We start from the raw sequence: 26885 nt of genomic DNA, 5'->3' as shown, positions 1-26885 counted from the left end.
CTGTGGATTCTTTTTTACTAAAAGAGAAAGAATGACTAATAACTAGCAACATTATCGTGTGTCTGAATGGCAAAAATCTCATGTCATCACTGGAAGAAAATGAACATTCACAATTTTATTTATACATCTAAAATAATCACAGCAATACCGAGTATTACAGATTTACCAACCACATAACTGATTTTTAAATTCAAATGTACATTATTATAATATGGATATTGCAATATTAGAGGAAATAATATAATGTCTCTTAAATATTCTAGTATTTTATTTTAAAAACCCCTGCATTTAATCATAGCATATTATCTCTGGAATCCTTTTTTATCCCAGAAATTATTGCAGGCAGATGAATACTAATCTTAGCTGGTTTTTACAAACCTACTGCTAGAAGAAACTCTGTCAACTTTATGATATTTCCCCTGACAGTCTAAAGCAGTGCCATTGTTCTAGAGCATCAGTCTCTGCAGAGTGTTGCTCATTTGGAATGTGGTGCAAAGCAGCAGTCAGGGTTGAGTTTCTTATCACATTGAAACTGAGTGCAGAACAGAACTCAAGAGCCACATTTTAACAAAGTCTGGAAATAGTGATAAACAAGCAAAGCAGTGTACTCAGCTGGGAGCAACACAACAGTCCTAAGGAATTTGTAACATTCACAGCTCATGGTCCCTCAAACCTATCACTAATTGTGCTTAGAGCAGCATCCTGAGAGCGCTTACACACCTGTCATTGCCTCAGGTTCCTATATTCCACGTATTCCTGCATAATAGTTTTTGATGCATTCTTTTTGTTTCTGAAAATTATGTGCATATGACTTTTGTGAGGCCATGTGCTTCTCAGGGTAAGGCTTATAAACATTATACCTAATTCTAAAGGTATTAATTTTTCACTTCATTACCATACTAAGTTATCCGGCAAGTTGTTTTTAAATCTCAAAATTCTGAAGTCCTGTATATTTGTCTTATTCTCCAGCCCGGGTGCTTGAGTGGCAGCTCTGTTCTCCAGTATTCCCTGTGTTATGTGGCTCTGAGCATTGCTGGGCAGAGGTGGTGTCCTGCCATAGCACTCTAATGTCACAGCAAATGTTATAACTAGCTGGAGAGAAAAGAAACAAATTTGGGCTGGAATATCTCTTTCCAATAATAGTTCCCAACAATGTAAGCTAATCATATTTCTCATTATTAGCGAGTTCAGGTAGCCTCCTGTGGATATTTGTCCTCAATGTAACATTGAAACAGATTTTCCAGTAGCATGTGTGGCCTGTTCTAGCTGCGTACCCTTCTCATTTTTAATGTCTGTTTATGCATACGACATTACCAAACCTTTGTCTCAGGATACAAAAGAAATGTCTGAAAAAAATGCAACTTAATTATTGTGCAATCCTTTTCTTTACATTGGAATAGTTAGAGCTGCTTTTGCTTTTTGCTTTCTGGTCTGTTCTAGGGCTGGGAGCATGTGTTGCAGCTAATGAGAATTTGTTCCTTGTAGACAGGTGAATGGAAGGACTAGAGACTCATGAAATTTAGCTGTTAAACCCATCACTTAATCTATAGTGAGGTTTCTGTTTTCTCAGATTGCCTGTTAACTCCCAAGCTATTGTGACTGGTCTCCAATAGCTTTTTGGTTTATTTTTAGGGAGTGGGGGAACTTGATGCAGACAGAGAAAATGTGTTTGGTTCCCTCTTTCTGTATTCTCATTGCACACACTCGGTATCTTCTCCAGCTGACCCCACTGCCATGCAGCCAACCCAACAATTCTGTGCTGTACAGCAGAGGGAGAGAGCAATATTTTTATATACATATATATATATATATATATATTTTTATATATATATATATATATATATATATAGTGTTTTATACGTATGTATATAGGGTGGAGCCTATCCGAATAATGATTGAGGGCCTCTGCCCACACAAGTGAGCATCGTGATGTCCTTCTACTCTTAGTTTTAAATTATAGCATATATTTATAGAAAACAACTCCAATGCTGATCTCCTTGGAGATCTTTCCCCTTTCAAGTGTGCTCTCTCAGCACGGTGACTCAACATAGTCATTTTCCAAGCCTCGGCGAAAGCGAGCGGTCAGGGTGCGGCTGATGACAATGACCCGGGGCGCCATGCAGTCCTCACGCCTGTGAAGGATGTTCCAGATTAGAATGGCAGCTGCCAGTGTGGCCAAAAGGCAGGCTCCAATGTTCAGGTAGCAGGACCATGAGAGGTTCGTGTATGGTCCGATACGGTAGAACGTCACCAGTCCGATAACCAGAACAAAACCTGCAAGCACAATGGCGGAGTTATTTTTAATGAGTTCTTCTCTTGAATTTCTGTAGTGGCAAAATGCCATAGGCATCTCAACATTTACAGACTCATAAGTTCATAGGTCTGTAGAGCCTTTCCATCCCCATTATGACATGCTGGATGTGTTCTTGAAGGCATATTTGGGCCTCACAATACATGCAAAGAGAGTGCCTTAAACAGAAGCTCAGTATTAGGTTTAAATATGTGCATTCTGATTTAAATTTCTTACACCCACTGAGCTGTATTTCACATTGTTTTTTTTCCCCCATGCCCTTGAATCATGTACACAGATGTCCTCTTTCTTACTCCCATTGCCAAAAGAAAAAAATTGCCGTGTTAATCATAATAATAGTAAAGAATCTCTTGTTCACAGTATGTACACTTATTCTAAAATTTTTAAATGTTTATTTAAGGCAGGCCACTATGTAAACTGCAAAGATCATTAATAGCTAACTATCTTGCAGAAATAATAAAAAGCAATGTACAGAAACTTAAAAAAGAGGGAAGGTGAAATTAATGGAACTTTGTGGTCCTACTTTTTCTTGCTGGAAAAAAGTGTTATGAGGAAGATGTAATGTCATACCTCCAGAAGCTACTGAAGGCAAAATTTCTATTGTCCTCACAACCTTAAGCACAGTACTAAGTTCCCTAAAAGGCAGGTAATCTTAGAGAAATAACACTGGACTTGTCTAGCATTTCCATTCAGGTGTTACAATGTGATTTGCAAAAAAAACTGGGGAAAAAAATTTCATGTTCTCTTTGGTGGTTACATTACTGGTGAATAGTAATGTTGTTTCAGAAGTGAGGTGCGGTGACTGTTCTAGTCATGCAGGAGATGCATATTAGATCAAGGGGCAATTTCTATCCCTTTACACCTCCTTTTTCATGTTACTGAGACTGCCCTTTCCGTGAAGAATGCATTGATAACCACATGATTACTTTTCTGCCCTCTGTTTATTGTATTATCACAGAACCATACAATGCCAGAATGGTTTGGATTGGAAGGCACCATAAAGCTCATTGCATTCCACCCCCTGCCATGGGCAGAAACACCTTCCACTAGACCAGATTGCTTCAAGCTCCATCCAGCATGGCCTTGGACACTTCCAGGGATGGGGCAGCCACAGCTTCTCTGGGAATACCTCTGCCAGGGCCTCCCCAGCCTCATAGGGAGGAATTTCTTCCCAGTATCCCATCTAACCCTGCCCTCTGGCAATGCAAAGTCACTCCCCCTTGTCCTGTCCCTCTAGGCCTTTGTCCAAAGTCCCTCTCTAGCTCTCCTGGAGCCCTTTTAGGCCCTGGAAGGGTCTCTAAGTTCTCTTCAGAGCCTCCTCTTGTCCATGCTGAACACCCCCAGCTCTCTCAGCCTGGCTCCAGGGCAAAGGGGCTCCAGAGCAAAGGGGCTCCAGCCTAGCCGCTCTTCCTGTACCTATTGTCAAGCAAAATTACTTTTCAGCTTTTTAAAAGAAGTAATTAATGGATGTAATTATATTGAAACAAACACAAAGAGGCAGTTTTGCCTCACTAACCAAAAAAAAGTTTTCTCTCCCTTAACCACCACCATAACAAAGGAATGTCATTGCCAAAAGGACCCCTTCATGAAGGAAGACTGGATAAACAAATATCCATGAACTGCCAGAACATATCTGGATACCATCTTCCTAAGTTTATGAGTAAGGAGAACTCAAGAGCAAGTCCCAGTGGCTGCATGGTGTTTTCTCAGCTAGCCGCAGTACCTGTGCCTGCAAACACTGTCCCCATGGATACATGGCAATGGTGTGACCCCTGGCCCTTGATTTTCCATGAAAGAGCACATCCTGAGTATGCATTGTATAAAGATTTTTTCTTAAAAGAGTACTAGTAATGCAGTGAAGATAGAAAAGACACAAATTACAAACAGATAGAAAACAGAGAAGGGAAATTAAATACAAGTAGGAGGAAAAAATCATTACTTAAAGGTGTGACACTTGTACTATTCTGAGAGTCAGTAAAATGAAGGCTGAATCCCCCTCTTCATAATACAAACACTGAATGAATATTCCTTCAGGAGATGTCTGGCATCCTTGGCTCTCCTGTGTCTACCTAGAAGACGGTTTTTAACTCAGTTGCTTGCTGCACCTTCTCCTCCTGAGGTAGCACTGTCCCACAGCTGGCATGTCTGGCGAGGGTTTGGAGTGAGGCATTTCTCTGCCTGAGGACAGGTAAGGAGGAAATAGGTTCGTATGGGAGGAGTAGCTCTTTACTGTTTTTTCTCCACTCTGTTGTGAAAAAAGTCTAATGTACCCTGGATGGGTTTTAGGTTGTTGACTGAGTCGTAAGGACATAACAGCTTGTCATGCAAGAAGTTTTATCTCCTTTCCCAGTTCTGTTACAGTGGCTGAGTTCGGTAGAGGAACTGTGTTAGAGAGCTCCCAGAACTGACATATCACAGGAGCCAGTTGCCAGGCCTCTTGAGTGAAAATGTATATTCTGTTTAGGATCCTTTGCTGCAGTTTAGACAGGAACTGATGTTTAAGAACTGACAACACGACAGAAGCAGCAGAGGTGGAAGTACGTTACTGGAGAGTTTATACAATTAGTTTTACAGTTCTGCAGGAGTCAGAGAACTCCAGAACAGAAATGTCACTGAGAAAATTATTTTACAGCATTCTTATTTCATATTTGCATGGCTTGATATGGGAATTATAAATACAGAAACTCCAGAGCAAAGGGCGAAGAAATCATAATGATACAAAAAGACTGAGTTTGCATAGGATGGTGAGTTTTAAATTTTGATGAATGCTGCTTTTGTGAAGATGATGATGTATGAAAGCTTCAAAGTTTGCTTGGATAGATTTTGTCTGTAACAGACTTCTTGAAGCAAAGTGTTCTGATGTGCTATGTATGTTTTCCTTGCCCTTAGGATCTTGATGTACACCAGCCAAGAACTGGGGTGGAACATGTAGTCTGTTCTCTAAATGACTGGGCAAAAACATGCAGTTCACGTGTTTGTGCCATGTAATAGTTAGAAGTAGCCCTATAAAAATTAACCTTGTTTTAAAAATAGTCTCCAGGCCTGTGGTGACTTTTCTCTTTTTAGATAGATATATTTGTAACAATGTCTGAATTCAGTTTCAGTATTCCAGTAAAATACCTAGAGGAAGACAGTTAGCTTCCCAGACTATTTCCCATGAATAACTCTACTAAAAATAATCAGAAAATTTCTCTCTTTGCCATCAGGCTGCTTGATCTCACAGTGTACAATAGAGGTTGATGAGGGCTGTAGAAGGGACATATTTCTTTAAATTTCTTTATGAAAATACTGAACATTTTCATCTGATTTAATTTCTTTTCTGTTTTGTACTGATGACAAGACTTTGAGGTGCATGGCTCTATTTCCCTGAATTAATTTAATTAAGTACATCAATCAATTTCAGGTAATTTTATTGTTTATTGTCTCAAGACTGCACAGAGGCCACAACTTCACTAAAAATCCTGATGAGATTACTTGAAGTGTCTTTTTTCCCATAGAACTGCTGTTTATCTCCAGTTGTTTCCCATCTGCAGCAAAACAAGCTGGGAGGGGGGTGGCTTTTCCGCTTGGGAAGGAAACAGATAACGAAGTCACTCAGAAGACTTTTGGTTGGAACAGTATTGGCTGTGGTAGTGGGGGTGGGTTTGGAGAATGTTACTTTTTGAACTTACATTTCAGATCCGTGTGCTGGATTTCCTGTTTGATTGTGACTGGCTGCAAGCCAAACTACAGAATTTTAGCATTTTAAAAGATCTCTCATAGTCACTTTTCATTTCTGTGATAATTTGTTGTTTTTTTCAGACACCTCTTGATTTTCATTCTTCCTTTTTATTAGTACACTGATAGTGCAGTTGAAGATATCAACGTTGTTTTTTCTGGGTCACCAGAAAGTCTATATTGGGATTTATAATCCTCTATAATCCTCCTCTTTACAGCTTGTCCTGTAGGATGAGTTTTGCTGCCAGTAAAAGGGAGAAGAAGGAAAATAGAGCAGCCAGAGTGTTGAGAATACACCTCCCACACTTGTGCAGAACTGCAAACAGGGAAGGGAAATATGTCACTCCATTTCTATGTACCCCACCAAGTTTCACAGGGAATGATTTAGCTGTGATGAGTCACATGCCTGAATGGGCTGTATGAATGAGCTCACCTGTATTTATCAACATGAGATAGATTCACGAAGTGATTCTTATAGGACTTATGCAAATTATTCATTAATAGACATATTTTCTTGTATTAGCTTGGCACAACAGGAGTTGTTACAGTTCAAGGCAAATATGGGGCCTCTGTGATAGTCACGTGCTCTTCATTGTAGCACCAGGCTGGATGATGCTTTGGTGTCTAATGCCACAGGGAAGTTAGACTATGACTGTTAGAGTCAAGTGGCCTTTGAGGCTTTGGTTGTACATTGTTAAGTACAGTAATTTTTTTTTTTTTTTGGTTGGTTGGTTTTGGGTTTTTTGTTTGCTTGTTTCTTTTGTTTTGTTTAGTTCTAATTTAAAATTTCCTTCCAAGGATTTTGGTAGCATGTAATATCTCTTAGAATTAAACATGTGAGTAGCACAGCTTCTCAGGGGTGATAAGACCCTTTTGTTTCTCACTTTTCTGAAGTACAAGGGCTTTCCACTTATGTTGAGTTTGTCAGTCCCTGCTTTTAACCTGATGGAAGATTTAGTTAGTGTAAGGCAGTGAATCCTACTTTATGTTGGAAATCTTTAATTAGATTAGGTCTGTTGCCAGTAAATTGCTTTTGTTGATTATCTTTTGGAGGTTTCCTTAGAAATTACACCAGTCTTTGAATGGAATGTTGAAAAGCATTCCCAGTTAGCTAGGCAGAATTCCTCTTGGGCAGCTGTTTAAATAAGGATGAATGTGTAGACTCTCACACTTGATGTCAACTAAGAGCATTGCTTGGCCTCTTGGATTATGAAGCAGCAGGAGCCAGTTAAAGCTCTGCTTTAATCATAGTAGACCTCATACCAGGCACAGCTATGGGCTCTTGTCAAGAATCAGAGCCATGGAATGGTTTAGGTTGGAAGGAATCTTTTAAAACCATCTTGTTCCAACCCTCTTGCCATGGGCAAGGACACCTTCCACTATCCCAGATTGCTCAAAGCCCCATCCAGCCTGGTCTGGAGTACTTCGAGGGATGGGGCAGCCACAGCCTCTCTGGGAAAACTGTGCCAGGGCCTCACCACCCTCACAGGAAAGACGTTCCTCCTAGCATTTAATCTAAGTCTTCCCCTTTTCAGCTTAAATCCATTCCCCTTGTCCTATCACTGTCTGCCCATGTAAAATGTCACTCTCTGTCTTTTGTTAAGCACGCTTTAGGTACTGAAAACGCACAGTAAGTTTTCCCCAGAACCTTCTGTTCTCCAGGTTGAACACCCCCAGCTCTCCCAGGCTGTCTCTGTAGCAAAGGTGCTCCAACCCTTGGAGAATTTTCATGGCTTTCTGTGGACCCACTCCAACAGGTCCATGTCTGTCTCATGCCGAGGATCCCAGACTGGGCCGCAATACTGCAGGTGGGGTCATCCTGTGCAAGAAATACCCTGTGCAGAGAGAAGCAGTCATTGACAGGTGATCTTCCTGGATGTTTCAGTGTCATCTTCTTTGTTGTTCAAATGCTCTGTTCATCTCTGGATACATCAGAGTATAAGAGCTGTTTAATTGGCTCTAGCGAGACAATGGGGTTTGGAATAGTTTTAGGAGACACCTCCATGTATATATAATGTGCATGTTCATAAGCAATAAAGTGAATATTTGAGTTGAGGTACTTTTCATCTCACACACTTTTCTCTGCATTACTGCATTATTTTTAATGCTGTGTCTGTCATAAAATATGCTCCTTATCCTTGCATATCCAAATTATATTTATCTGGTAATATATTTTTTACCATATTTCTAATCAGAATATGTGCCCTTGACATTGAGATACCACAACAACCTGCCTGCTGCTCTTATCAGTGTTCAGCCTTAAAGAATATAGGCTGATCTTTTCCCTGCTGCAGCTATACCAGATGAGGAGTTCACCACACTTCTTGTGAGCTACTGTGCTTTCCAGTTTGCTGGTTCAGCTGCTCCCGGGAACCATTTCAGAAAAAATAAATGGGATAGACATCCAAATTTTAGAATCTTTGCAAATGTGGTTCCTTTCGCAAATATGTGAAAACAAAATCACTTTACTGTGACATTTGCAGTCCACATAAAGAACAGGGAAGTTTGGCACTAAGGTGAAATAAAATGGACAAATAGTGAAAACATTTAGCACAAATCAAGCAGTCAAATTCTCTATTTTTGGTATGATTTTTAGGTTACTTAAAACATCTCATTTACTTGCTTCTTTTCAGAAAGCTTTAGGTTTACAGTTCCATAGACTTCATCTTAGAAAAGATCAGGCGTGAGGGTGTTACGAAGCAAAAAGGTGGAAGGAAGTAATACAGAGCTCAGGATCACGTTGCTGTCAGGAATATCTTCAGCCGTGTTTTCTGATGGCTGCTGTGCTGTTCTTCTGTGCATTGAGGTTTTCTGGATATCAGCTGATCTAAAGTGATTGGAGAAGATGATCCAAAAAGTGTCTGATGTAGTTTTAAGAGCCCAGAAATTAAAGTATGCATGAGCTCAGCTTTCCTGTGATGCGTTAGGGGTCTGGAGTGAAACGCTGTCAGCAGAAAAACATGGTGGGCAAAGCTGGAATATCACCAATGTTTGAAATTCAGAAGTGAGGCTAATTTATTTGGCTGTATATGACAAGCTCAGTAGGAACACAAAACTTTTTAATCTTCAAGATATTATATATTAAAGTAACGTAATGCTGAAGGCCAACTGGCAAATCACTATGATTAAGATTATTGTGATTAAGATAATTAGTCATTATGATTAAGGTTTACTGCAGTCTTGGGTGTTCAGAAACCAGGATGAGATCTAATGTAAAGTATATTCTATCCCAGATTTTTCCTATTAAGTTTCTAATATTTCTCTCTAAAGTCTGTGATAATCATCATTGGACTAGATCAAGCCTTGGCTGGAGCCCCTCAAGGACTGATCCTGTCTGGCAGGTTACTGTTTGTAGTAGTTCAATATGCTCTGAAGTGCTCTTTCTTCCCTGTTGTGTTAGTCTGGATTTCCCTTTCAAACAGCTCTTCTGTCAGCTGTTACCGATCCTATATTTGGCACATGGAGTTTGTAACAGGTCCTTGGAAAAAAACAGAAACGTGAAAACCCTCTAGAGGGAAATTTCTGAGTGTTGACACAAAATTCCATGTACAACGCTGGTTCCATTTTCACCAGGAGCCTTTTCCAAAGCAAACAGCTTGCTTTCCTGTTCATGGGGAGGTGTGAGGCTATGGAGCTTTGGAGCTGTGTGAATCCCATTGCTGTCCCAAACAGCATTGCTATTTCCTCTCTTCTTTCCTTCCTCTTTGCTTCCTGGGGCTTTATTTTCTGTCAGAGATCCATCCTTTTTGAATGGCTGTCAAATGCTTGTGCAGGTGGCAGGAGTGAGGAAATGGTGGAGCGTGGAGCCACCGCAAGCTCCAGTGGATCAAACCAAAGATGGTTGATTTGAGCTTGTGATAGACTTTGGAGATAATACTTAGCACACTTAGTTTGAAAAGCCAACAAGGACTTTTGTTCATACCATGGGAAACTGTAATGAAATCCACACAGTTTCAGCTGAGTAAAACCAAGAAAATTGTGGGTTGAACCTTCCCCTGTAATACGAGATTTCATTCTACCAGTGACCGCTGCGATTCTCTTTAGCACTTGTCATATTCCAGGATGAAAGGCAGAGATCAAACAGAATTTGGAATTAGAGGGAATATGATGCAAGATAATTTCTGAAATTACTGAAGGTACGAGGAATTGCAGAACAATTCTTTAGATCATTTGGATTTTGAAAAGGAAAAACAGAAGGTTGGTGCTGGTCTTTTTTCATTTGAGAGTGTAATAAACAAAAATTACCCGGCCAATACTTCATAAATGTTTAATAAGTTTGTTCATTCTTAAACATTACCTGCTCTTCTCACACAAATGATCTGTCTGATCTAAAGTACCTTGGCTTTAAATCTTCAAATTAAGTGGGAGAGAGCCTTGCAGGGGTTTCTTTTGTATTGTTTGCATGGGACAAGTGCTTTTAAATATGTGTCATATTCACTGTCTGATGTTTTTGCTCAATATTGCTCCTTTTCTTTGAGAATGTCTGAGAGGTTACTGTTTCAGAGTGGAGACTCAGAGACTGAATATCACCTGTGGCTCATAGGATGTGGGTCGGCCACTGTCTTCCCCTTCAACATAGAGCTCTCGGACTCCAGATACAGCAGCAGCCCTTCATCAGAGCAGTAGAAATGGTAGGCTTGCTCACTGTCTGCACATGGATTTTGTCTGATATCAAAGACACTTCATCCACAATGTCTAAAATGCTGGTGCCTGGGGCCCAGTCCAGGGAGTTTAGTGAGTGCAGGCCCCTGATTTTGCAGGGAATCAGCAGTTGATGTACCACTCTTCCAGAAAACTAAGGAGGTCTCCAAGAAGTCTATTTTATATTGGGTTAATGCAGATATAACGACTTCTTCCTACTTTTTGCAAAAGTATGCATTCTAGAAGACTTCAGCTGGTTGTTCTGGATATTGGGAAGGAGTTTGTTTAAACATAAAGTTACATTAAGATAATGAGATGTAAAGTTAATATAATGACTTCAGGGCAGAAAACCACCTGATGATGGTAAAGGAGAGTGTGGCATAACTGCAGAGGGGTATGGGGAGTGGGGCAGGGATAGTCACTGTGTTATTTCTGCAGAGTCTCACATCACAATGTCTGTCTTCATATCGTCACAGGCTGCCAGATCCACCCCTTCAGACCTTTGAACATAGGCAGGCAGATGAGCTCCTTGATCCAAAAGCTTCTTCAGCCATTCTCTTTTGTGTTTTGTTAAACATTCTGTCTGTGGCTTTCCTTGCCTGTCCCCTCCCAGCACTGGGGATTTCAAGGTTCAGCTTGCATAACAGGTAATAGCAGGCATTTCCTTCTCCTGCGTCGGGATATCCTGGCGCCCTTCAGTCTCTCTCTGACTGTGTTTAAAACAGACTCCAGCACAGGAAAAAAAAGGCCCAGTCTAAAATTAGCAGCCATGGTAGAAGAAAGGCCCACGGCTGTCCCCTGTACTGTTTGTTGATGAAACAACACATCCAAACAGGGCCAGAATGCATTTCCACTCTGGAAAAACAAGTCGACTTTGGAGAGGATGGGAGAGTTCAGCAGGCACCATGCAGATAGTCAGGGAGAGCTATCCATAGTTACACATTCATGAAGGGGCTGTAGGGAGGGCTGTTATGGCAAGGATGTGTATCTGCCTTTTGGAAGCAATGAGTAGTGCTTGAGGCGCTTGCTGCACCTGGAAGATGGATCAGGTTGAGGGTTACAGAACCTCTGCAGTCTCCTCCTCTCATCTGGATTTCAGGTTCCACATCCTTAATGGACCTAAAAAAACCTAAACATTTTATTGCTGTGAGAGGGTACTTAAATGACCTAGGCCAGATTCTGATCTTCCAGTGGTGTAAACCTGAGGTTTCAGTGGTTTTATGCCATTCTTAATATTCTGAGTTGTTAGAGTTAGAATGAAAGCTTTAGATAAAATGGTGTTGCTTTATTATAACCTATTCTTTACATGAATAATACATTCTTATAAATAAATAAATAAATAAATGTAAGAATGTTGTATTTTTAATCTGATCTTGCAAACAGTTTGAATGTAACTCCATGAATGACAGTTTTCTGCATGAATATTATATAGGATTGGACTCCTAGTGTAATGAATACTGAGGTTACTTTATGTAGTAATGAAAGGTATTACTACAGAATGTTTACACTTTATTGCCACTGCTGTCAAAATGGAATTGTGATAAACCCATTTCCTCTTTTGCTCATGCAGTTCTGTATACAGTCCATGAAAATTGCTGTAGGAATTTTATTTATAGCAGTCAGTGGTATGAATTGACTTTGGCTTTCTTTGCTGGATTGCAAATGTATTTGTCTGTCAAAATCCAGCTGGTGGTCATTGAGTAAAAGTCAGTTAGCTAAAATCAAATAGTCATATTTCAACAAGACTTCAAAAATTTGCTCAGCCCTTCTGCTCTGCTTCCTCACTGCTCCTTCAGTATATTTTGCCCTGTTAAATTGTGGGATTACGATGTATCCTGGTTTCATAGGAAATAATAAAGGCTTGGTTTTTTTTTTGGTTGGCAGAAACCTCATTATGATATATCCCAGATAAAAGCTTCTATTCATGTACTGCAGAATCTCTTGTGGAGAGCTTGTTGGAGACAATGAACTTGCTTCTTAGATATAAGCCTTTTTGCTATTCTTTGTCACTTGAAAGGTTTATAAAGTAAGAAACACATTTCCACCTGAAATCAATAGAGACTGAGTACTTCTCCATCAGTAGAAAGAAGTGGACTTACTGGCAAGTTGGAACACAGCAGCTATAGCCTCCTCCCACCACTGGGTATCCTGGGAGATGATGGGGAGCTCCATCAGCCCCAGTACAAAGAGGAGCTGGCCGACAGTCAGAGCCACCGTAGCGATGAGGTTGCAAGCACGCATCATGTCAAACTGCACTAGGGAAACAGAAGCAGCATAAGGTTACAATGGTATAAAATCAGGAAAAAGAAAATCCTCACTGAGCAGGAATATAAAGTTTGTCAGTCCATAGAAAACAATTCTCAGACAACTGTCGCTTCTCCCAGCAGTCCCTTGCTCTAACTGCCTTCCCTGGGGTCTGATTAAGAAGGGATTTTCTTCAGCATATGTATTGATTCATTCCTTTAGTTGCACAGCATCCTATAAGTATTGCTTCACTGCATGAAACAAGCAGCTGATTTTCCAGAATGGCCCATTGGAGATGCTGGAATTCTCTTCACTGAAGATTCTACCTGTAATCCATAGCCAGAATTGTTTGGGGTAGGATTGATGTTTGCTTTATATTTCTGTGGCACAGACTGAAATGGAACCATAAATACTTTTTCAATGCCCTACAATAATAATTATCATCCCTAAGCCAAACCAATAACACCCTGAATTTCTTTTCCCCCTAGTTCATCTGTATTGTCCTAAAAAACATCCTGTGGATATTAATGCTAAGGTCTTACTAGTGTACAGAAGCTTTGTATAAGAGGATTCTTAAATTTTTGTTCTTCTACCATTTATTAATCTTTGGGATGCACTGCAAACATCTTTAACTTTCCATCTGTGTAATGAGGGAAATGGTTGTAATGAAGGTGTTAAGGCCTGGCAGTTCTGAATGAGGTGTTAGGGCATAACCTACATGTACAGGTAAAAGGTTACCTTTTTTAAAATTGTGTGTACATCCACACACACACATACATGTATGTATGTATATGTATATGTTCATATATATCAAACAGTGAAGTTGTGCGAGTATGTTGTGGGGATCTACTATTGACCAGCAGTCCAGGACAATGACAATGACTGATGAATTATAGTACAAGGAATTAAGGGATATCTCTAGATCAACTTCCCTGGGCCTTACGGGTGATTTTAAGTTTCCAGACATTAACTGGGAATATCATACAACAGACAGAAACAGGTCCAGGAAATTTCTGAAGCATGTTGAAAGTAACTTCTGGTACAGGGACTGAAGGGCCAGCTAGAAAAGGTGCCCTCTGAGATATGCAATTTGTGAAGAGAAACTTGTGGGGAAAGTGGTGACCTCTTAATAGCACATGAGCTTGCAATTCTAAAGCATGGGGTGTCATGCAAGCAGGGAAGACGGGCCTGGCTGAGCAGGGATCTTGAACTGAAAAGCAAAGTGTACAGGCCAGAATCCATACTGGAACACCATGACAGGGAGGATGACAAAGTCAAAATAAAAAGGACATTGAATGATGGGAGGGTATATGCCTGGGGGAGGCTAACCAGGATGTTGAAAGGCCTCGAGAGTAAAATATGCAAGGAGTGGCTGAGGTCACTTCGCCAGTCCAGCCCGGAGAAGAGAAGGCTGAGGGTAACCGTATCACATTCTGCACCTTCCTCACAGTGGGGAGGTGCTGATCTCTGCTGTTTGGTGCCAGGACCCGAGGGAATGGCTGGAGCTGTGCCAGGGGAGGGTTATGTTGGTTATTAGGAAAAGGCTCTTCCCCCAGAGGGCGGTCGGGCGCTGGAATAGGTTCCCCAGGACAGCAGTCACGGCACCAAGGCTGGCAGAGCTGTGGTTTGTTGTAGAATGCTCTTAGTGATATGTTTTAGTTTTAGGTAGTCCTGTGAGGAACAGGGAACTGAACACAATGATCCTTGTAGGTCCCTTCCAACCTGAGATAATCTATGATTCTCTATTAAAGAACAAATGCAGCAATGAGTACAGACATGGATATCTGCAGTCTTGGCTAGAAACCTGATTAAAATGTGTCTCCCAGCTGGCTACTGAATGGAATATATTAATTGCAAAGTTGGGTACTTTTAGTCAGGCTTTTTTCCCTACTTTTCTTGTTAACCTGATGGGTGTCCTGGTTTTATCCTTTTCCTTCCTCTAGCAAAAGGTGGGAGTTACAAATATCATTGTGCCAGTTCCACATTGCTTGTTAATGTGTCATTGCTATTCTGCAACGGAAGTAGCACCATGTTTAAGTTGGCATATACTAGAGAAAGACAGGCTGTGGACATGAATATTCAGCAAATTTTTAGAAGTGTTTTAACTAGCTTTAAGTTTGGTAGATGCACTGACCACCAGAATTTGGTTCCTGATCTTCCAAGGAGACTGCTAGAAGTGCAGAAAACTAAACTTGATCTAAACAAGAGTAAATTGAATTCTCTTGATCATAAAGTCTGACCTACTTTTGTGAGTCATAAAAATGTTTGCCCTTTATTTTCCCTTTGTAGGTCATCTTTAGCTTCCAGTGTTTTAAGTAACAACTCATTATTTAATTAAAATTTAATAAAATATAGTCTTGTATCTGAAGAGTTAGTTAAGAACCATAGTCCATTAAACTTTTTCCATTGAATGAAATGTTAAGAAGGTAACATACTAAGTATTTTGGCTTCTCCTAGTGAGTTAATTTCTGACCAGAGAGGAAAGTTATTTTACTGAAAAAAATAATTTGTTCAAAGATTTTGTGTTTAACTTCCAAAGTTGCCCTTGTAGCATTGGCAGCATTTCCATCTCTTGCCATATTGAATGCTCACAGGTCATTAAGCACATTGGCTGATAATGGAATCACAGTCGGATGTCTGAGCTTTGTAAACACCAGTAAAACTTTGAACATTTGGAGTATTCTGTTTTTCCACTCAGATAGACTTCTGTAATACTTTGAGGACCAGTGCTTGCTGAAGAGATAATGACTTTCAAAGGAGAAATGCCCAAAGTAAGAGTAGGCTTGTAGCCATTGTTAATACTTTCATTTGGTGACAGAACTATCTGTAGCATGAAATTAAGAAGTTGTTGCCATAATGGATTCCTTTGCCTTGTCTGTATACAGTATGTATGAGCTAAAAAAAAAAAAAAGCCTCTGTATATAAATAACCTTTAAAAGTCTAAAGTTTATGCCAGAAATACATACTGCCCCAACACAGAAATGAACACCAAATTTTTGCTTTTGCTGCTATTCATGACTTAACTGTATTACAAAGACTTTTAGCTTTGCCACAGATTATATTATATCATGCATACTAAAAATAGTAGGTTTCTGATTGTGACTCAGTTGAACTTCAAGCAAATTTGTAATAATTTAATCTTTACAAAATGTTTCTATGATCATTGTCCTCTCCTGCAGCTCGAAGTGCAGTAGCATTGAACAGGTAACACTGATGATCTTGGCTGCTGTTTGTAAAAACATTTAGGCATGTTTATTGGCCTAATACACTACACTGTTCAGAGAGATGCGGAAACGCAATGGGTATTTAGCAGAGGTGCTCCTTTTAACCAAAAAGAAGGTTGCACATGGTCCATGGAGCTGCAGCAGGCTGATGATTGGTACAGTAAGAATGAAGCAGCTGGTATGATTTCATTAAACGTGAAGACAATTATTTTTGTGGAATAAGGTATTACAACATGGGTACCTTTCCATCTCTCATATGAGAGATTTTAGTTTATTTAATGTATGATCTGTCATATTTTGGTTTTGTTCTAGAATTGTAATGATTCCTCTTGGGGAAAAAAGCAGACTTAGAATCATGGAATTGTGTAGGGTGAAAATGAGCCCTAAGATCATCAAGTACAACTGTGCCCTCAGCACTGTCAAGGCCCCCCACTAACCATGTCCCCAGGTGCCACATGCATGCATCTGTTAAATCTCTCCGGGGATGGGGACTCCACCCCTACTCTGGGCAGCCCGTCAATAATGTATAGCTTGTATAATAATGCATGAAGTCCATTTTTCTTGCTGTAGAGCTTGTTAATTGTGTTCAGCCTGAAAGTGAAAGGTGACTGTGCTTCTTTACTCACAGCCATTGTGACTTTGCGTGCTATCCACTCAGCACGTTGTAATTTAATTTTGTACATACACAACCCTAAGCTGGGCTTCTGCACCACCAGCTCTGGCTTCTTGTTAGTGAGAACAACCAATGTACAGTATGGATCAAGAAAGGGAATTGAGTGTGCAATATCAAAATATTTCTTCAGCATTCGACCCAAATCCATTGAAGAGGGAAATCTTATTGAGGAAGGCCAGGCCACAAAGCTCTTCTTCTGCTTGAATGACTGCTCAATCCAGGAATAAACATTTCTAATCTCGTATAAAACTAGCTGCAATATAGTTTTGTAAAAGCTGTGAAATTTAGTATTTATCTTCATTCTATTTTACTCTATTTTAAATTACATGTACAGCAAAAAAGCATCAGTAGCAAGTAGCAAGTCTATTCTGATGAGTTTTCTATAGATTTGATAATTAGTATAAATTTAGGCTCATCTGTTCAACCATTTCAGCTTCGTTTATAGTAGCCATGATTCCAGTGTCACTTTCTGTGTCCACTGCACTTTTTGTGTCCACTTGATGAACTTTTGCATAATGGTTTGTTAATGAGAATTTCTAAAACAAGATGTTCGTAGTGGTTTTAGTGTCTGCATAGTTACCAGTGGCATTTGTGTTAACCCCTCACTTCTAGAATCTATTGCCTTAGACTGTCATGATATAGGTGTTTTGTATTTTGGATATCCTACTTTTTTTTTGTTTTGAACTTATTATTATTAATGTCACTTGTCTCAGGGCATCCAGTTGGGACTCTTGTATAGCCAGAACTGACTTAATGAGTTCTGCTTTGTTTAAAATAGTGATTAATCAAGAGTCAAACCCCAGACTCGTAAGGATGAGACCAAGTCAGATTCCTTGTCGTTTTGCTCACTTTCTAAACCAGCTGTATCCATCTGGATTAGAGACATTGATTTGATTTTCTTATTTACAAGCAACAATTTTGTTTTGTTTGGATCCATGATAGCCCCAGAACTGTTGGCGTTATGTTCCAGGATAGCAGGACTATTTGCAGAAGTAGGTTAGTCATACTGGAGAGTAATTAGCAGTGTTTTGCGATAATGAGGAAGGATGATCTCACTGGAAAATCATATTCTGTTAATTGCTTAAAATGTGAGTGTTTCTTCCCCTTTTCTGACCACATAGAGGGAAAGAAACCAGTTAATTTTTTAATGATTAAGCAAAATGGCTCAAGGTATTTTCATAGTAGTCTAAAACTCCCCATGAGAAAGACCCCTTTTGGTAAACAAAAATTTTAGTGCAAACTTTAGTCCAGCTTCTGTGAGTAAATTGTTAAGTGTCCAGCCCTGCGAAGAATCTAGTGACCACACATTTATTCAGTGCATGGGGACAGTGCTGACTCCCAACATCTCTGTGTGCCTTCACAATCTCCTGCTGGCATCTGAGCTGTAGGAGCTGACTGGGAGTGTGCTGTTATCCCTGTCCCCTGTAGGACACTAAGTCTGCTGCATCTCAAAAATGGTACTGAAACTCTTAACTAGCTCTTAAACTCTAAATAATGCAGGATGGGTTATGCTCAGCTGAAGGGTGTTGCCACCTTAGCTTGCTGTAAAGCTGATTGCATCTATGTTGACATCCATTCTTTAAATCTCCTGAGGGATTTTGCTTCTTGTTTTTATAATGAAATTAATTTTAAAAAAAATCTATTGATGCTGTTTCCTATGGATCTTGGAATTATGGGATTATTTATTAACCAGTTACTTGGTGAATTATTGAGGATTCATTCTGAGATGTACCTGATTGTCCTTTTAAGTGCTTCATGTTCATCCATTACTTTAATCTGGAAAGGAGGATAAATGGTTGTGTGTCTGAAAAGAAATTTCTAATTCATTATAGATGAAACTGGTAATGCTCCTTACACTTAAGTTGCTTCACTTATTTTTGTTAGAACACGTTTTCAATTTCTTGTAACTGTGCTAGACTTCATGTTCTTGGGCTGGATGTCTGCAGGCTGAGATCATAATCTGCTGATAAAAATCTAACTAGATAAGTAATTATGTTTTCTCTAATATAATCAGAGATTCTAACTGAGCATGCCATTTTCCTCTGGAACTTGATGTTTTTGCTGAGGTGTTATCCTGAGATAAAGAATGCATCATATTTTTCAGCCTTTTGGAGAAATTTTTAAAATCCACATTATAGGAACTTCAGAAATGCAAACCAAACATCCAAAATTGGGAAAAGCCAGAATAGTATGCTTGAACTTAAATGGGTAAAAAGTAAGAGTCAGAAAGAACAAGGCTTCTGTCTTGCTGACTCTTACTTACGGTCTTGCTGTTCACAAACCTAAGTTCCAGCCTGGAGAGCTGGATTCTGTATTAATAAATAATTTTAGAAGAAACCCCTCCTTAGAATTAAAAAAAAAATTCACTTCAGTCAAACTTTTGTCAATGAATCATGTGTTTCTTTTGTTTTGGATGTCAGCACTGTCAGCAAAGATCACATGTGCTGAGTGGTCTCTGCAGCTACTGTGGAAATCAGCTGGAGCTGTGCCTTGGATATCAAGAGCACTATGAAAGTGCGAAGTACAACTGTGCTTCATTTTACCACATGGGTAAAGGAGGTCAGCGCTTACTGTTAAAACAATCTGAGATAATAGGGACAATAAATAGAACCACTGTAATTATTTATTGACTGTCAGCATCATCCTATACCTCCCAAACCTGTGCTCTATTTATAAAGTCTTTGACATCTAATTTCCTCTGTTGATTTAAACTTGTGGTATTTATATTGCTATCCTCTTGGATATCCTCTTGGAGCAGGAAATATATGGAAAGACTTTAAAAGTACTTGTGAAACAAACTAAGCCAAATGTTGGCAGTGTATCAGTGCACCTTTGCATGACTGTGTCACTGAGACTGTGGGAAGGTATAAAGAAGTGCCTCTGTGATGCAGATGTATTTTGATGGTCTGAATAGCCACTAATTTCTTTAAAGTGAAACAGATCTGAATCTATTTTTTTCTTTTTTGCCTTGTACCCATTCCACATGATCATGTTGTTTGCAGGTCTTACTGACTTTGTCCTGAAAAGTCTCTCCTGCTCTCATTAAAAAAACTCTTTGTAAGTAGCCATAGAGCTTTCAGCTGCAAGAGTCCTCAGTATGTTCTGTTGCTGGATGAATATCTTAAAAATTATGAATGCAAGGATATCTCAAAAATTATTTTGCTTTTTTTAGCTCTCGGGAGGCTTTCTGAAGTATGCAATTTATGCTTTTTTCACTGAAGAGTAATAATTTATGGAAGAGGAAGGGAGCAGTGAAAACCCAACCTGTTTTGACACAATTAAAATAATGTTCTGATGTGACAAACTGATGGAATCGTCCATCCCTTTAGGTATTTTGGAACTTTACCATTCAGCTTATCTAAGTGTGAAACTTCACATTTGAATGCTTATTTTGAAAGGCAGACAGATCTTGTTTAGGGAGAGAAGAGTGTGGTTGGTGGGTGTGTTCTATAACAGCTTCGGTCGTTACTTGTGGAATGAAGACATGGCTCCATTAACTATTTTCAACATAAGCAAATGTTTATGGTTAACTGATGAGCCCTTACAAACCCAGCACTGAGAGCCTTCTATACAGTGATCACTTTTAATAGACACAGCTGATTCTGATGACATCAGTTGTCTAGATATCTTGACTTGCCCCTTTATAAATCTTAGCGGGGTATTCTGTATTGGTAGCTTTGATAAACGCTTTAATCTGAAATTTTCAAGAGCTCCAGAGCCGTTTTCACTCATAATGCTTTAATGGAATTCAAAGTCTTGATGGTAAGAGTAACCAAACACTGATTGGTCTGACAAGTATTTCTGTGCAACACTTGTGTATGTACTGCATTTAAACATATATTAGGTTTGTTTTCCTGTCCTGAATCTCAAGGAGTTTTGCACTTTTCCTAAATGAGTACACAGAATTGTACCCCAACATTAAAATGAACATTCACTCTAATTTGAAAAGCCATGTCTCTCAGAATTAATCTCTACTGGCCTCTGTCATTAAATTAGTTGTTTCACATATTCAGATGTTGCCCATATTTCAGATATTAGGGTAGGAAATCATAAACCCTGAGCTGCCAGCTGCCCATGCTGCCTCATCTCCGTGGAACAGCCTGAGCAGTCTATCAGGCAACATATATATCATGTGTATAATAAGGTTTGGGGCTTTTTAGAATCTGATGGTAGTTCCTGTCTTCTCCAGATGCACTTGACCTCCTTTCTGGGTCTCTATATATGGAGACAAGTATATATACAGACAAGTAGCACATCTACAGCACACTCAGCTGCTTAACTCAGCCTGGCTTCCAGCCAGCCAAATTTTGGAGAAATTGGAAATTTTGGAGACATTGGAACTTTGTGTCAATGCAGTAGACATGGGCATTGAGGTGAATGGCTGCCTCTGTAGCAAGGCTCAGTTCCTTATTCCCACCCTGAGCAGCATCCTGCCTCAGCCACCAGATGCCCCTGTGTCCATGTGTGTGCACCAGTCATCCCTCCAGGCTGGACAGGTATTTTCCTGGAGTCTCCGTGGCAGTCATATGGCTGCTCCTGATGCCATGCCTCTCCCTGGCGTGGGTTACACTCCTCATTAGAACTGCAATTCCCACAAGCAGTCCTGCTCTGGACAACTAAACTTGACATACGTGTCCCACTATTGGGATTTTCCTTATGTCTTCTGCAGCTCTGAAGAACCCCATGAAGTTTTGTGTCTTTTAAACCCCTCCCTATTCTTGCATTTTCACATTGTTCCTAATGTTCTTTAGACAAAAAGGGACAAACTGTGACCTCAGCTGATGAATAAATCATCTCCCTGTGCCCATAAAGAGATAGCCTCAGAGCATGGCAGAACTTAAGGGCATATTTGTACCCTGCAGTGTGGTTAAAAATATCTAAATTGATTCCAAGTAATCTGGTGTGTACATGCAGTATTCTTGGCATGGTAGTGGGCCAGAACATAAGTGGCTTTGGGAAGGGTTGGTTCTGAGAGACATCACTGGTGGTGTAGCTGCATGTTCTCACCACTCAAGGTAGCTCACGTGTCCCTGTGTGGGGCTGCATTGCTGGGTCGGATCACGCATGACATGAGCACAAAGGTACATGTTGATTACTCATGACATGCTGTCTTACCCCAGCTCTTACTGAGGCTGTGTTTCTACTACCTGTTTCTACTATCTCTTTTCTGAAGTGTTAAGAGATGCAGGCAAGAGCATAATCTTCCAAAATTTTGCAACAGCTCTGAAACTGCAGCTCTACAACCTTTGTCAAATGTCTTTGCCTACACTCAGGTGACAGGAGAGTTAGGCTACCTGGCCAGGTTTCCTTCAAGTGTTTGAAGAGGGGCTATACAACCTGAGTTCTCTGTGAAGCATTTAAGTTTGCATCATTCAGTGATTTGTCCAGGTTAGAAGAACTTAGAGGGATGTCTTCATAGCTGGGCTGATTCTCATCAAAGGTGAAGGTTTCAGATCTGAGAGTTTATTACCATTAAAAAGGAGCCATCTCACCCATCCTTACACCTTTATCACTTAGCTCATGGTAGCAGCAGTACTTGTTGCACTCTGATATCACTCCTTAATCCAATGGGAAAATATCCAGCAAAAACCCTATCCCATCCCCATGCCCAAAGCTTCCATTCTAACCTGGGGATTGTTTTGCTGTTTGTCATCTGAGCCATCACAGAAGCTTTTCAGTATCACAGGTGATAGAAAGAGAGGTGCAGGGCTGCACAGCAAGAGGATGAGAAAGAGAAAGGTAGATAAAAAAAAGTGAAAGGGCCTGGGATCTCCACTTCCAGGAGCAGTGAGGTTTGAAGGACAGAGTTGAAGTGCTTTTCCCACGCGTGTTGCCCACGCTTCTTATGTTGTGCCTTGCAGAAATAGTTCACGTGGCAATGCTTCATTTCCGTGTATTTTTAATACAATTCACTCCTGTCCCTGGATTTCCTTTTGGTTTTTTTGCCATTTCTAGGAAGAACTCTTTCCCTGTGAGGGTAGTAATGCCCTGGCACAGGTTGCCCAGAGAAACTGTGGCTGCCCCATCCCTGGCAGTGTCCAAGGCCAAGTTGGATGGGGCTTGAAGCAGCCTGGTCTGGTAGAAGGTGTCCCTGCCCATGGCAAGAGGTGGAACAAGATGGGCTTTAAGGTCCCTTCCGACCCAAACCATTCCATGATTCTGTGATTTCAATGGGAGAAAGAGCAGGGAGAGAAAGTCAGTGAAGAGCAGGTTCTAAGAATGTACTTCTCTGCCAGGGAGGAAGCCAGCTTATAGTAATGCCTATAGCTCTCTGTTAGTTACATACTGCTTGCACAGGAGTCTTTAGTACATGGACAAGCAAATTCCCAAAGGGCTTACAGTTTTTCTGTTGAACTGTGAAATAAATAGCTTTCCCGCCAAATATGTATGTCTGCATGTGTATAAATACATTGTTTTATGTGAGCCAGATTGTGGCCTCTTTTGCATTGCTATTGGCAGAACAGATTTTCTATATTGTTCTACAAATGGCATCCAAAATACTTCGTGGTAACTCAGCATTGACGAAGATGTTTCTTCCTTTATAAAGTTATTTTTAGATGTATGTATATATATGCACATGCATTTACACACATAAACACCCCTGCATGTCCGTGATTTATTTACAAGTGACAGATGAGGATTGCCATAAGTATTAAAATAATGTGTGATTTCTTATTAGAGAAATTCTATAAAATGACAAATCCATGGGTGCAGAATCAGGCTCATACTGACCATGTGTACATCCATGGAAACATAATTATCTTAAAAATAAATGCCACAGCTGTGTTTCCTGCTGAGTTTGTCATGACACAGCTGCAAAGGTGAAATTTTCCTTTAAGTGCTTTATCAAGATTCAGAATTGACCTTTGCTTACTATTTGCTTCCACATTAAATAGGGAATGGATGTTTTATTCCTATACAGATCAAGTCCCTGGAGTTGAAAACCTTTCTTTAAATTATAATTTTCAAGAGTGGTTGTCAGAGAATTCTTCTGAGTACTTCATCATGCTATAATTATTACTTGGAAATTCTAAAATTTTCTGTCACATTATCCTACTATATGACATCAGAAACTGCTGCCCAGACAGTTCTGCCATGAAACTAATACCCCTCATCTTTAGGCGCCACATGCTTCTGAGCAAGAAATACAAGCGTGTGTGCTAAAAATGCTGCAGGAGCCAAATTCACTGTGCAGGAGCTCATTCCAGTGTTGAGTACATAACATGTACTTCTACAATTCGTGAATGGTACATGGTTTTTCAAGTTAGAATATGGCATATCAATATTAATTGGGGAAGTGATTCCAGAGATGAAGCTGCAGATACACATCAAGGAACTTCTCCCACAGTCTAATCCTTTTTATAACCATTTATTGCTATAAAAGTTCTCTCAGTTAAAAAAAGTGTTGAAAGGGTAAGGACTCTAAAACAGTTGAGAAATTTTCTGTTTGTGATTTATGCAGGCTCAGTATTAGCAAATGTGCAAAAAATGTTTCTGCATAATTTTGTTGGAAAATATGATCTGGAATGGGTCCACATTAAAGCATTTTTTAAAAGAAATATTTCTTTGGTGTCTCTCCAGAGGGATCTAAGAAACTCCAAGGACCAATTTCTCTTTCTCCACATTTCAAACCATGAAAAAATCTGGTTTGAAATCATGTATGTTACTGATGCTGCCAACCGTCCCTCAGAGGTGCCAGAGCTGTTTATGAGCATCCTTGAAATTCTTGGGAAAATCCTGGAGTCGAAGCATGGACTTTACAGACATTTGTTCAGTTAAATTCCATGCCTTGAAGGGTGTGGTGGAAGCAGTGATTCCCTTTGGAATGGCTGCTCACAGTCTGGGAGTGGGGGGGAGGGGTGGGTTTAGGGGAGAAACCTTTTGGCACCAGGGTAATTGTGGTCCCAGCCATGGTGTCTGGAGGTATTTTGGATAATCTTTAAGGTCCCTTCCAACCCAAGCCTTTTGGCGATCCTATTCCAGTACAGTTCTGCTCGGGGAGAGCAGGGTTGCACCATTAATGCTATGAGTGTGATACGTAAGGTTTATTACTTATTAATCACTTCTGTAATTCTCATGTTATCCAATAATTTTTCCTAGCTTGGAGTAAGCGATTTGCATTCTTCAGATCCCACAAGTCTGTGAAAGTGAAAAATGAAAAATACACTATGCTTAATAATTTTTGTAGTCACCAAGTTGTATACTAATTGTATTTTTTCACCAAGAAGAATAGTTACCCATGTTAAGATCTATCTCAATTTTACATGTTTTTACCACAACTATTTCTGTCTTTTCTGCTCCTGGCATTTCCAACAAAAGCAAACAGAATGGAGAAATAACTCAGCATGTCATTCACTGAAATACCTTTTAGGGTTTGGGGTTTTTTTTTTCAGTTTTAGGGTATTCAGAGCAACTGTGGTTAGTGTTGCACTGAGGAGGAAGGGATATCTTATGGCAGGAGCCCAGGAGGAAGAAATGAGCGCAAGATTTCTCAGAACTTTGGAAATGAATGCGAAGACATGTTTAGACTAAGACAGATAACAGTGATTTCAGGGTTTGAACTCTTTCAAGGCCATTGAACTCCTGGGGACCAGGTGCACCCTATCAATCATGACCTCGTGTCTGCAGAGAAGACAAGAGACTGAACTTACGTTTGACAGTGCTGCGTGACTCCTGGAACCCAGCCGACTCTGAACCCCAGCCCAGGGCTTCACACTCCTGCTCCTCCCCTTGCCCATGTCTGGCACTGGTGCTTGCACCCCCTCTGCTCCACTCTGCCAGCCAGCACATCCTCCAGAGCCCTACGCTGCGCTTGCGCCCGTCCTCCAGCGTCTGGTATACCCAGTTGGGGGTAAAGGCAGCTGCGTTGTTAAGGATCAGTGAGACCAGGGCTACCAACACAGCTGTGGCTACCAGTTTTTGGACAGTCATATCTGACTGTCAGCGTGCTGTCAGTCTCTTATTATAGACAACACAAGGTCCCAGTCAGCTGCAGCACATTGAAATTGGTCTGGGAACGGGCAGCTGCGCTGGGGTGTTACAGGGGGCTAGAGGACATCACCGTTCATTCTTGAAGTGAACTCCAGAGGGGTTTCTGACCAAGGAAATGAGAATTTTCTGAGGTAGATAGGAGAATTCCATAAAATAAGAACAAGAAGAAGCTTTTTTAGGTCCTTCCCAGTGTTGACTTATCCACCTTCTTGCACTTTGATAAGTAATGCCAGTCCCGTGGTGAACTGGATGCCAGGGACGTCCATTCCGTGTTGCACGGGGCGAATCCAGACAGAATCCAGTCTCGGGTAAGGAGAGCCTGAGCTGAGGCGGGGCAGAGGCGGGTTGGGATGCTCGCCGTAGCCTAACGAGCGCCGGGTCCTTAAGCCAACCAGAGCTGCTCCAAAAGCCTGCGTTTGGGTGCAGACTTCAGAATATCCTGCAAACGGTGACAGATGTCATCATCTCAAAGCAAGACGAGCCACAGGGGAATGCGGTCTTCCCAAAGGTGATCTCGAAGTCTGGAGTATCTCGAGGAGGTTGCTCTGCCGTGTCCCTCTCTGAAGAGCCGAGCTGTGAGTGCTGGGATGAGAACAGCCACTGTGGTGAGGAAAAGGCCCCCCCCACCTCCCCACCAGGAGGAAATGGCTGTTTTTGTGGCTCGTTTTGGTGAGCCTCAGGGCGTAGTCGACTGCAAAAAACAGAGCCACTGCCACAGCAGTCAAACATTAACAGGATGTGTTTCCTGAAAGGAAAAGACTATGGAGACTTCTAAAGTTGTTGTTCCGCCCCTCGGAGAGCCCCCTCCCCGCCTCATGCCTCCTCCCCTTGCCGCTGCCCAGCAGGGCTGCCAGGATCCACAGCGTCTCGGGGAGCCCGGGGAGCACAGCGGAGCTCCTTGGGAAAAGGAGGGAAGGAAATCCCAGCTTCAGCCCTCGGAGCTTCAGCTCTGTGGAAGTGGATTGAGGAAAGGAATTTTGAAATACCTTTTACTAGAAGCAAAACAATATTGGGGTTCACTGCTGGACAGTGTGACGAAAGCACTGCAGGGGTGCCCTGATGTCCACATCGCCTCTGCACCACT

General features: G+C 40.7%; 2 protein-coding genes across 3 annotated transcripts in view; one reads left to right on the top strand and one right to left on the bottom strand.

Annotated features, from left to right (window-relative positions):
• Nucleotides 1–26885, top strand: part of IFT140 (intraflagellar transport 140) — a 95016-nt gene that overhangs the window by 52460 nt on the left and 15671 nt on the right. The gene's annotated exons all lie outside the window — the stretch shown is intronic.
• TMEM204 (transmembrane protein 204) lies at nucleotides 93–26551 on the bottom strand. Its single transcript, XM_085075315.1, has 3 exons — nucleotides 25462–26551; nucleotides 12769–12924; nucleotides 93–2274 (listed from the first exon to the last, which is right to left on the bottom strand). Exons 1-3 carry the CDS (start codon nucleotides 25739–25741, stop codon nucleotides 2030–2032), a joined length of 681 nt encoding a protein of 226 aa, XP_084931441.1. The 5' UTR covers nucleotides 25742–26551; the 3' UTR covers nucleotides 93–2029.

Source organism: Lichenostomus cassidix, chromosome 14, assembly GCF_008360975.1.
Source record: "Lichenostomus cassidix isolate B80296 chromosome 14, HeHo_3.0, whole genome shotgun sequence".
Taxonomy (NCBI): domain Eukaryota; kingdom Metazoa; phylum Chordata; class Aves; order Passeriformes; family Meliphagidae; genus Lichenostomus; species Lichenostomus cassidix.
This window is presented reverse-complemented; position numbering and strand designations above follow the sequence as displayed.